Source organism: Eschrichtius robustus, chromosome 2, assembly GCF_028021215.1.
Source record: "Eschrichtius robustus isolate mEscRob2 chromosome 2, mEscRob2.pri, whole genome shotgun sequence".
NCBI lineage: Eukaryota > Metazoa > Chordata > Mammalia > Artiodactyla > Eschrichtiidae > Eschrichtius > Eschrichtius robustus.
Window position 1 is genome coordinate 13,713,841 of NC_090825.1, and position 11,473 is coordinate 13,725,313.

At 43.1% G+C, this 11,473-nt stretch overlaps 1 protein-coding gene across 1 annotated transcript in view; it reads right to left on the reverse strand.

Annotated features, from left to right (window-relative positions):
• Positions 1 to 10,857, reverse strand: part of MARCHF11 (membrane associated ring-CH-type finger 11) — a 118,595-nt gene extending 107,738 nt beyond the window's left edge. Inside the window, exons 1-2 of the mRNA XM_068532023.1 lie at positions 10,348 to 10,857; positions 9,039 to 9,194 (exon numbers count right to left, since the gene is read on the reverse strand). Coding sequence (XP_068388124.1) covers positions 9,039 to 9,194; positions 10,348 to 10,857 — 666 coding nt within the window. The remainder of the gene's footprint in view (positions 1 to 9,038; positions 9,195 to 10,347) is intronic.
• Between the last annotated feature and the right edge of the window lie 616 nt (positions 10,858 to 11,473).

Genomic DNA, 11,473 nt, shown 5'->3' on the forward strand with positions numbered 1-11,473 from the left:
TGTAACATATACTATCTTCAGTCGTAGTAGGGTGTAGGTCAGAGAGAAGAGGCAGACAGGAGGTAGGGAGATTCCTCACCCATCCTTACATGTTTCACTAAACTACCCAAGGAGGTTTCAGTGTCTTTCCCCCCACAGTCTAAGGACCATGTGTCACTCAAAGCTACAGTTAGTTGTAATTTTGTTGGCTTAGCATTTTTCTACTTCTTTCTACTGCTCAAATTGCTGAAAAGTCTTGTCTAGATCTGAAAATGCCTTTCATAGAAGCTATTGTGGTATGAAAGGTAAAGAAAGACAGTTTGGGAGGGAACTGAAAGGGATTTTGCATTCAAGATTTTCTTTAACCTTCCAGGTTTGCACTTGGGCATGCTTGTTGGTCCTAGAGAACACAATGTGGGCAAGGGCTGTCACCCCTGTTCACTGTGTCTTTCTCTCCAAAGAACTGGAGGTTCCCCTGGAAACCTCCCATCTACTTGCTCCCACTAAAAAGATACGGGCATGTCAAGAAAAGAAAGAAAGAGGTGGAAGGAGGGTAAGAGAAATACTGAATGCTCAATGTATGCCTGGCAAATCCTGTGCTCTTTACTACTCTACTCTCAAGATTACAACTAATTTTACCAACATTTGGTAAAGTTTTTAAAATTTTCTTTATTTTTTTCCTTTAAATTAATAGAGGGGACACTTACATACATACTGATATTAAAATCTGCAAATGTAACACAGAAAAGAAGTTAATACTGGGGCGGGGGGGAGAAAAGAGCAAAAGTATTTCCCGTGGCTTCTGGAATATTCTTTCACAATAACATAAGTAAAATCCCCTAATATTTGTGATCGATGTTATCCTTCTTAAAAACTTTTTTTTAAAAAAACAAGCTGGGGCTTCCCTGGTGGCGCAGTGGTTGAGAATCTGCCTACCAATGCAGGGGACACGGGTTCGAGCCCTGGTCTGGGAAGATCGCACATGCCGCGGAGCAACTAGGCCTGTGAGCCGTAATTACTGAGCCTGCGCGTCTGGAGCCTGTGCTCCGCAACAAGAGAGGCCGCGAGAGTGAGAGGCCCGCGCACCGCGATGAAGAGTGGCCCCCGCTTGCCCCAACTGGAGAAAGCCCTTGCACAGAAACGAAGACCCAACACAGCCATAAATAAAAAATAAATAAATAAAATAAAATAAATTAATTAAAAAACAAGCTGAACAAACCAAGGCAAGCCTGTATACATTTCTTGAAATAGTTCCTTGTTTATTTGAACTATTTTGTACCTCGGAGCCATGACATAAGTGTCAGCGCACAACTGCAGGTCCATATATAACAAAGGAGTGCCCAGAGGGTTCCCGAAATAAGAGCTTGATGCTCAGTTCATATGGGGAGGGCCCCCTATGCCCAAATTAAGCCTTGGCCACTTGCACATAATTAGCATACCAAAACGAGAAATGAAACCAAAAGGCATATTAGGGCAATGGAACTCTGTTACCATGTTAAGGATACACTGCCCAGGTGTCATCAGTCAAAATGAACTATGTCAAAGAGAAGAAAACCGGAGAAAAAAACAAGTTTTCAGACAGTAGCTTTCAGAGCATATATACCTAAAGGAAGGACTGAATAAGAAATATCTCCCCAATAAGTTCTCTTATTGACTTTACCTACAAAGAAATGCTTCCAGGTTTTTGTCACATCTTCCCATGGGACTGCTTCCAGCCCACCTCTACTTATGTGGGACTTCATTTGGCTGAATCATAAGAACAGCTGTTGAATTATGAGTTATGGGCACAGGCAAGAAGCTGTCAAATATCCAAGGATACAGAAAGCACAAGCCACAAGTGCAGTTTTTCTTGGCCAAGTCCTCAGTGTCTGCCATCCATTTACTTGTAATTGTAGGTGATTATCTTGTCCCCTCCCTGCGACTCTGAAGGGTCAGAAGCACTCTAGCTTTGCCCTCAGAGTCATCCCATTCTACTCTTAGAAGGTCCGAAAATAGAAGGAAGCTGAGTTTCCTTTGTTCCAATCCTTTCAGCAAACATCAGTCATATCACAGCAAAGCCACACGCCAAGACAAAGCAGGAAATGAGTAAGGGATTAAGAGTCTGTTCTCTTGCCGCCCTTCCCTGTGTTGGAGTATCGTACTCACCAGTGGAAACTCATTTTCGAAATTATGTTGCAGCTGTACAAACTGCTCATAAAAAAAAAAAAAAATCCGTCACCTTGTTTTCAGCCCAGTGGCAGATTTCACATCAAAAAAATTATACCCAGTAGACATTCTTAGCAGTTCATCTATATCCTCAATCATACAGTAAAATTTCCAACAAACTATTCAAATTCTCTGAACAAATGCTAGAAGAAATCCTTCAACCAGTGACAACCTCAAGAAACCAAGTGTGTCACACATGGGTAATTTCACATTCACGGAGTCTTTTCTCATGACATTTTATTTTCTGAAAAGAGCAGATATGTCTCACTGGAAGCATTTTTTTAATTCTAGGTTTTTAAAAATAGATCCTGCTCTTAAGACTTCTTCCTGTGGTCTGAACATATTTTCCCAGGCAGATTCAGAAGAGAATTATCAGATCAATTTAAGAACCAGTTGAAAATTGACAGTAGATGGCTAATGGGTGAGCAGTAAATGCAACTTGTTTCCTTAAGTCCTATTCTCACTGCAGAAATATGAACATGACCCCCATGATTCTCTCTACCTTTCTAAAACACTCACTCATGTATTCATTCACTCATTCATACCACAAATACTCACTGAATACCCATAAAGTGACCGAGAAAATGACTGTCAAGCTACATTGAGCTGTGTCACATAATTTTTTCCAAAATCTGCCCCACTCAGATCTTCCTTTCTTCTACAGGCAGCTGAGTGGAGAGGCCAAGAGAGCAAAGAAGAGAAAGGAGTCGAAAGGAAAATACATTTAAAAAGAGCTAGAAAGAATGTAGAAAAGCAAACACATGTGGAGAAGAAAGTTCTGGAGAGTTATCACCATCGGGACCACATCAACCCCAATCCTCTCTGCATAAAGGATAAAAGCAAACACCAGTCCACGATGCCCTAAATGGTCCCCATCTTTTTTTTTTTTTTTTTTTACTACCATCTCAGAACCATCTGGCTTTGAAACAAATTGTAAAATCACTGTACATATGGTCTATACAGTAAATAAGATGGCTATAGTAGTAGACAAAGTATAATTTACATATTTTATTCACTAGAAGATCATTAATCTGTTCTAGTGAGTAAAATGCAGATTTGAGTGTTTTGAGAATTAGTAAGCAAATGAAACAAAAATCACCTCAAAGGCCAGAGAGTTGCCTCGTGATGTGGTCTTTGTTAATTCTGACGTTTTTAATTACCTATCAAATACGTCAGTACATGTATTTAAATATTACGCTTTAACATTGTTTCTTAGTTATTCAGGCATGATAATAAAAAGCTTCCCCTCTGCTCGTCATTTGCTATCAAACCTACAGAGAATGTTAATAAGAGCAACAGTTAGAGAAAAAGTAAAAGAAAAGTGGTGGCTTTACCACTTCAACCAGGCTGTATGTATGCAAACATTCTTAATCCATAAAATACAAACGCCTTGAAGTATTGCAACTGACAGCATGCAACACTGTCATGCGCTGACGTCTTCTTAATACACTTTCAAAATTGCAGTCAATTTTCAATGAGGATTTGTCAGCTTCTTCTGGTGCATCAGCTATGTCATGAGAACAACTTAATCAGTTCTGAAGGAGGAAATACCCCTTTCATGACAGAGCCCTACTTAGGAAAATAATGATCAGAGGGCCCTCAAGAATTTCATTAAAGTTCTATAAACGCTTTACAAATAGGTTCAGAAGCTGTACCTTAGAACAGTAGCCAAGGTGAACCTACTTGGTACCAACTTCCTGTCTAATTCAAAACTATCATGATGAACCCCATCACGATAAGAATATGGATAAAAATGAAAACTACTCTCCTTCCTAGGAGTCTCTCCAGTCATTCTCACTGCTGTAAGAAGACTTGCTGCTGACAGCCCATTTTAAGAGTTTAAAGGAAAAGCAGTAAGGGGAAGACTAATACAAAAGTTAAAGGCTGGTAAAGATGGCCAGGGCTGTACTATCCACAAAGACAGGTGGCCCATCTGCAAGTCTCAATCCCTACCCCGCAAGTCCTTTGCCAGTCCTTTTCCAGTCCTTTCCTCTGGTGCCCTGAGTAACAAAGGAGGAAAGAAAGCTGATGGACACCACGATTCACTGTGACTGATGCTGGACTACCTACCTGCCTGTGCCCTTTGCAACTGCCCCTTGCCCAGGACCTCTGGGGGTTCTTCAACCTCCTGCTTTACTCACATACACCCCAACCACCAGGGGCCTTTCCAAAGCATAAACACACACTGGTACCCAGTGATGCCGAAGAGCACTGCCCTGTGCTTGGCCACGTGCAAAAGCATCTCATAACTCCGCTTATGAGCTGACTCCAGTGAAGACCCATGGGGAGGGACGACTGGAGAGTAATACGCTCCCATGTGCTGAGATCATTATAGCTCACTGTATCTGATTTTTTAAATGCTGATTCCTTCTTTATTTACAATAACAAATTTGGTCAGAAACCAAGGTGGGCTCGCCTAGAAAAAGCAGGGAGTAAATATCCAGAGATAAAGAATGATATGGAAAGAAGAGTCATTAACTTCATTTTGGTGACAAGAGATTGAAGGAGACAACAGGGACCTGCGAGCACTGCTGCTGTGAGCAAATGAAGGTCCCCATCTGTTAGCTGATTGAACAAGTAAAAATCATCAGAGCCAACGTTAAAATGGCACCTACTATGTGTTAGCACTCTTCTAAGCACTCTATAGGTACATATGTATTTCATCCTCAAAATATGTGTAAAACAGGTGCCATTATTATCTTTTAAAGATGAGTTAACTGAGGCACAAATAGTTAAGTAACTCGTCCACGGTAACATAGCCATTGCCTTCCGTTAACACTCTATTTTCCTATGTTTAGACATTATAGTCCATCTCTTACAGAAAGTTTAAAGTTTCCCATACAACACTTCATCTAGTAAATGTTATCTCTTCAAACATCTCTATTTCTCGAAAAAGTACTGAAAGCATTCATAAACTTAAATATACTCGCTTAATTAGTTTAAAATATCACCATCTCAAAATAAATTTGATCTTATAGGTTCTTAGATTGCACTTATTTTATACCATACTGTGAGATTCAAAACAGAATTAGCTTTTACTCTTAAAATATCATTAATGTATCATCTTGAATATGGTAATCAATAAAAGAGATTCTGCAAGGAAGTAGGAACGTAAATGCATGTTAATTATTTCTAATGTCTTAATTAACTCCTACTGCTAATGATACAGTAATCAAGGTTTAAATATATTGTAGAGGATACATCAGTTTTCTATTGGGTCATGTTTAAGCATTCAACGTGATTAAACAGATTAATCATCACTAAAATCTCACGAAATGGGGAGATTTAGACCCAAATTCTCAAAGAATTCTAATCTCAATGAGAAAAACAAGTAAAACTAAGGTTTTAGACACAGTGCAACATGTTTTCCTCACACACACCTGCTTCCTGGTTAGCTCTTCCTTTCATTCTCTGTCCCCATGTCCCTCTGAGCACCCAGAGGTACATCATGGCAATAATCACTTCTGAAAGTGGTTTAGTATATGCATCAAGCACCACTGATGAAGTCAAACTCCCATACATTTTTTTAACCTTCTTGATTTCTGAGCCCTGCGAGGGAAGTTATGGTGATGCCTGTTGACTGACCTGGACCTGATGAGGACCAAATGTAAAGACCAGAGTAGGTAGATAGTGCCATTTTAGAAGCTATCTCCTATTGTGGATTAAAGATGTCCACTCCCTTTAAAGAAGGGCAGACTCCAGAGGTGAAGTCTATTTTTCCTTCTCTTTAATCTGGTTGATCCTGTGACTTGCTTCAATCAAGGGAATGCAGCAGACATAAAGCCATGTCACTTCCAAGGCTGGGCCTTAAGAGATCTGTGACTTCCTCTTTTATGCTCCTGGAACCCAATCATCACATTGTGAGACATCCAAATCACATGGAAAGAGAAGTGAGGCACCAGCTGACAGCCCCAACTGAGCTTCCAACCAACAGCCAGCACAAACAGCAAGTCAAATGAGTGAGCCACCTTGGATGTTCCCATCCAGTCAAAACTCTAGTGATCACAGCCCCAGAATGATGCCACATGTGGAGAGGAACCTCCCAATTGATCTCAGTCAACCCGCAGACTCTTAAGAGATAATAAATGATGGTTGTTGTTTAAACCACTAAGTATATGAGGTAGTTTGACTATACAGCAATAGATAGTCAAAGCCTTTCTAGACCCTCAAAGAGACTCAGGCTGAAACCAGTTCCTGCTTGACTTAGCATAACACAGGATAAGTCGTGGTGGACCCAGAAACATCAGGATGGCTACAATGAAGTTGAAAAGAACACTTTTCAACGGGGGCACAGTGGCTAAGACCATGAACCTCGGAGCCAGACTCTTTGAACCCTGGCTTTGCCTTTTACTAGATATGCACCTAGTAGAGGTTATTTAACTATTCTGTTCCTCAGTTTGCCTTCATATAAAATAGAGATAATAATATTCTCTACCTCATAGGTTTATTTTGAAGACTAAATATCAGTATCACTATGTGTAAAGCACTTAGAACAGTGCCTGGCACAAAGTAAGTGTTCGGTAAATGTTTATTATTCTCTTGTACATCCAGGGAACCACCCACTCACAGCTACCGGAGGGCTCTATACTTAGAACAAAGGGATATGGAAAGTGAAGGGGAGGGCCATACGATGGTTCCTGTCTGATCCTGTACCATGAGGAAATGGATCTCTGCCATGCCATAAAAGCATGAATATGATAAATGCTAAATCTGATTAGCCTCACACCAGCAAGGGAGAAAACCAAAAATCAGAGTAAATGCTCAGTTTCTGGGTCATCAGTAACAGAAATGTCAGACAATCAGTCACATTTTATGTGAGAATAAACTACTCCTAGGTATAATAATCCACACTTTAGATTTTATAACTGATTTCTGTTCATTAAGTGTCCTGAGCTTTATAAGCACATAATGCAGTCCTGGTAAGTTATGTTCTCAGGCATGATCTGAACTATCATCATCATACTCATATCAATTTTGTTTCTAAATATTATTTTGCAGTTCACTGGAACAAACAGATCAGGCTACAGATTATGGCAGTTTTTGCATATGTCATAATAAAATTAATCCTAAATGTATTAGTAATACCAGGTTAGTTTTTGGCTTTTGGTTATTTTTTGTTTTCTTTTGATTTTCTTGGTCATATCATATACACACTTCGGGAACTGCTTTTGTTAAAATGATTATTGATTTTTTTAAATGAAGCAAAATACAGTAATAATTCATTTTGCTATAGGATTAGAATTAGTAAATAGTACTGTTTGCCCCAACCCTTTGTCTCTTCTCTATTTTAAAATTATATCAAGGACCTATTTATATTTACTTCAGAAGTAACCAGCCCAAGTGAATTAATATATTGTGGCCACAAGTTAAAGTTTTTGAAATATTTAGCAATCTATTTCAGCTCTTGAACATCTGACCATAGCACTTCTCATGGGACTTTTCACTGGAGCCTCAAAGCTCTCCATTTCTCATCTCCACATACTCTATTCATAAAATGATTGCAGATTCAATTATACTACTCATATTCTGGTATTTGGACAAGGTTCCCTCTGTTTTTCAAGAGAACTATGATGGATCAATAAATTGATACCAAGCAGTTCAATCAATTAGCAGTTCTGAGAAAATATGTCAGGTTTGTGCCTATCTTCACCATGATAACATCATTCATCCAAATTAGTTATTCCTCTTCTTTCCAAATTATTTATAAGCCTGAGGTCACCTTGAGAAAATTCATACTTTCATTTCATACCTGCTAGTCATGCCTTAAATGGTGACTATCAGAGATGCAAATTAATTGCAACTGTATGAAGGCTGCACAAATTAAAAACTATGAAATTTAAATTATTAATTCAGCATCCAGATTCCTTCTGCAATCACTAACAATTTCACCTGTTTTATTGCTCAATGCAAACTAAATTTGGTAATTTAAATAGAAATAGAGAACACTAAACTTTATCACTTTGTTTCCCTCCTAACTTTAAGTCCCTCTTCCTTTTCCTTCCATTACCTCCTTCGTCTCTGTGTTTTGAACCTACTCTTTTATGTCTGCTAAACTTCAGTCCCATGTCACTGTCAGATCTCATCAATTACACACTATTCTGCTTTAATCTAAGATGTCATTCTTAATATTATTTTACATCCCACCAGTCTATTCCAAGAACCTGAATCCGTTCCACTATACCAAAAAAACTCAAAAGCCTATTTTTCCATGGGCTTTTGTCGGGTTATGGGCATTATGTTACTATGTGATTATGCACTAAAAGTTTTAAGAATATATACAATTTCAGTAGTATTATTGAGAGTAACTGTTGGGAATACTTCTGCATCCACTATGTAGCTGAACAGAACAATGAATGAAAGTAGCCAAAATGTAACTGTGAAAAAAACTCATGTGAAAAAGAAAGCTTGGTTAAGTAAAAAGACTGTTCAGATTAGAACTAATAGGTTCAACCAAAGTTTCCAGACTAGTAAAGTTTTGCTTTACGTGCGTCTATTTTCTGTAAATGGAGCCCGTTTAGGGTTTCAATGCTTAAATTAACAAAATAATTTGTGTAACATTTCTAATGAATAAAATTGAGTTAACTGAGTGTAAGACATTTGTACCAACTTGCCCTTTTAGAAACAAGGATGGGTATAATTTCATCAATAAACAACAAATAAAGGAGACCATTTGAATAAAAATGGCTTTTGAGTTTCTCAGATAAAAATGTCACAGATTTCTCAAAGCACATCTCTACAATTTCTAAATCTTGGTTTTAGTGTGATTTGCATAAAATGTCTTAAGTAGCATATGCAAATATTCTCATGTCTAGCAAAATTATTTCAGGGGGAAAAAGAATGTCACAAATGTCTACCTGGCAAGGTTGCTTCATTTTAATGGCTATGACATGGTATCTGTAACAGCAGAGTTCACAGGTCCAGGAACCCCTCTCACTGATCCACTTCAGCAAGCACAGCTGATGTGTATACCGAACGGACCCATCACATCGGCAGGGGTTTAACAGCTCCCCCTGGAAAGAAAACAACTCAGTATGAATATTTATATTGTGTCTCTATTTTAAAAATCCAACACTTGCTTTCTTTTCTTTCAAAGTCATTTACCCAGAAGGATACAAGCATCAAACTCTATCCTAGAAAATGAAATTAAATGTTCATATCTCTGGTGGGAATGCAACTAAAGTCTTAAAACTATTTCAAAGATATTACTTAGAGTTATGACATAAATGTTCTACCAACATACGAAATGTCTGCAGGATACAGCTCCCAATACCCTAGGGGAAAAGCTGTACTATTAAATCTCTTTAATAACTTTTAAGTGGACGGTCCGATGCAATTCCTCTGCAGTTATTCTTAATCATTGCTAAAGAAGAAATGCATGCCGTCCCAGAAAGTAGCTTGCAATAGCATTATGCTTTTATTCTTTCTAACTGTAGCATCATAAATATTGACTTAGGGGACTATATTCTTGAAAGCCTGCATATTCTTATGCAATTTCCTTACTTTGAAAAATATTAAACCTAATGTTTTCTCAGACCACACATTTTGTAAGAGAGATGTATTATCCCTGTTGTCTCTGTGATTACTCCCATGTAAGTTTGCATGCACCTCTAATGGAGTTTATAATTTTATAACTGTGTTTCTTTCTTTCACAAGGTCAAAGTACAGTTTTAGTTCCCTTATGAAAACTCTAACATGCTTTTCACCTCAGTGATATTGAGTCCCCAAAATGGGCAATAAGGAAAGACCCTGCCCTTTTTGGGTTTGACATGACTCACCCCCTGTTTGTCCTCTAAGACTATCTGCCTCACGATACACCTGTAGAAAAGGAATATAGGTTTGTCTCTATAAACCAGATCCATCAAGGAATTCACACGAGAGATACTTATGGCATTAACACTAAAACACCTGAGGAATGTGTAACTGCAAAACCAGGTGGAAAAAATAAAGTGTAGCCCAAAGCAAACACTATTCGCCACCGGGACAATTTTATCTGCCTTCACAGGAAAGGAAAAGGGAACGCGCAGGAGCCGCCAGGCGACCACTCAGCCCAGGAACCCAGAGGCGGGCGCTGTCCGTGGTGCTGAAAGGGCGCCGTCGGGAGCGGGAGCCAGCCCAGCCCTGCCGGACCCCACAGCCAGCTGCCCCGGGGCCCGCGGGCCTTACCTGCTCGGCGCCCTGGAAGCAGATCTTGCAGATGGGCTGGTGGTGCTGGTGCTGGTGCCCGGAGCGCCGGTCGCCGCCGCCGCTGCTGCTGCTGCGGCTGCTACATACCGAGCGCGTCTCGGGCTGCTCGCCGGAGCCCCGCCGCTCGCCCTCCCCGCCCGCGCCGACCTCCGGCTCCCCGGGGCCGCCCTTCCCCGCCGCCGCCTCCGGGACCGTCGTGTCCGGAAGGCGCCTCGGACCTGCCCCGGAGTCGCCAGCCGCGGCCACCTCCTGCCCTGCCGGCGGCAGCTCCTCCGCGCCACTGCGCCGCGGGGCCACCTCCGCCGGCGGCTCGTCGGGCGCCGCGGGGCGCTCGGGGGACGCGGGCGGCGCGGGCAGCGGTGGCAGGTAGCGCGGGGGAGCGGGGGCCGAGGCTGGCACTCCTGGCGGCGGCGGCGGCGGGGGCGGCTCGGCGTCCCCGCTCTCCTCCCCGCGGCGCCGACTGCCGCTGGGGCCGCCCTCAAAGCTCATGGTGGTGGGGCCGCCGCCGCCGCCCTCCTGCCAGCCCGGCTAGAACGCCCGGCTCGGGCTGCAGGCGACGGGGGAAAGGAGGGGGAGGGAGGAAGGAGGGAGCGAAGCGGGGCGGGAGGAGGGTGGGGACGGGGCCCGGGGCGCCAGGGGCCGAGGGGCGGGACGGGGAGGGGACGCGGAGGGCCCGGCTGCGGCGGCGGCGGCGGCGGCGGCGGCGGCGGCGGCGGCGGCTGCTCCGCGGCGCCGCGGGCTCGGCTCTGAAGGAGGCGGTGCCGAATTCCGCGGCGCGTGAGAGCCGGGCCGCTGGGGGGCGGGGGGCCGAGGGCGGGGGCCAGGGAAACCGGGGGAGGGGCGAGGAGCGGCGCAGCGGAGGGGGTGCGCCGGGCGGGAGGTGTTTGGAGGGAACTGGAGCGGGGCGGTGGGTGTGGAGGCGCGGAGGGTCGTTCCCGGGAAGGGGGATGTGGAGGGGCGGGCGCGAACCCCGGGGGAGGTGCGGCGACCGCGGGCCGGCATTGGGGGCGCGGGGGAAATCCCTCAGGCGCCTCGGCCGACGCCGCCCCGGGGCCGCTCACGTGTGTTCCGGGGCGGATTACCCTCCCCAAGCCGCGCGGCGCTG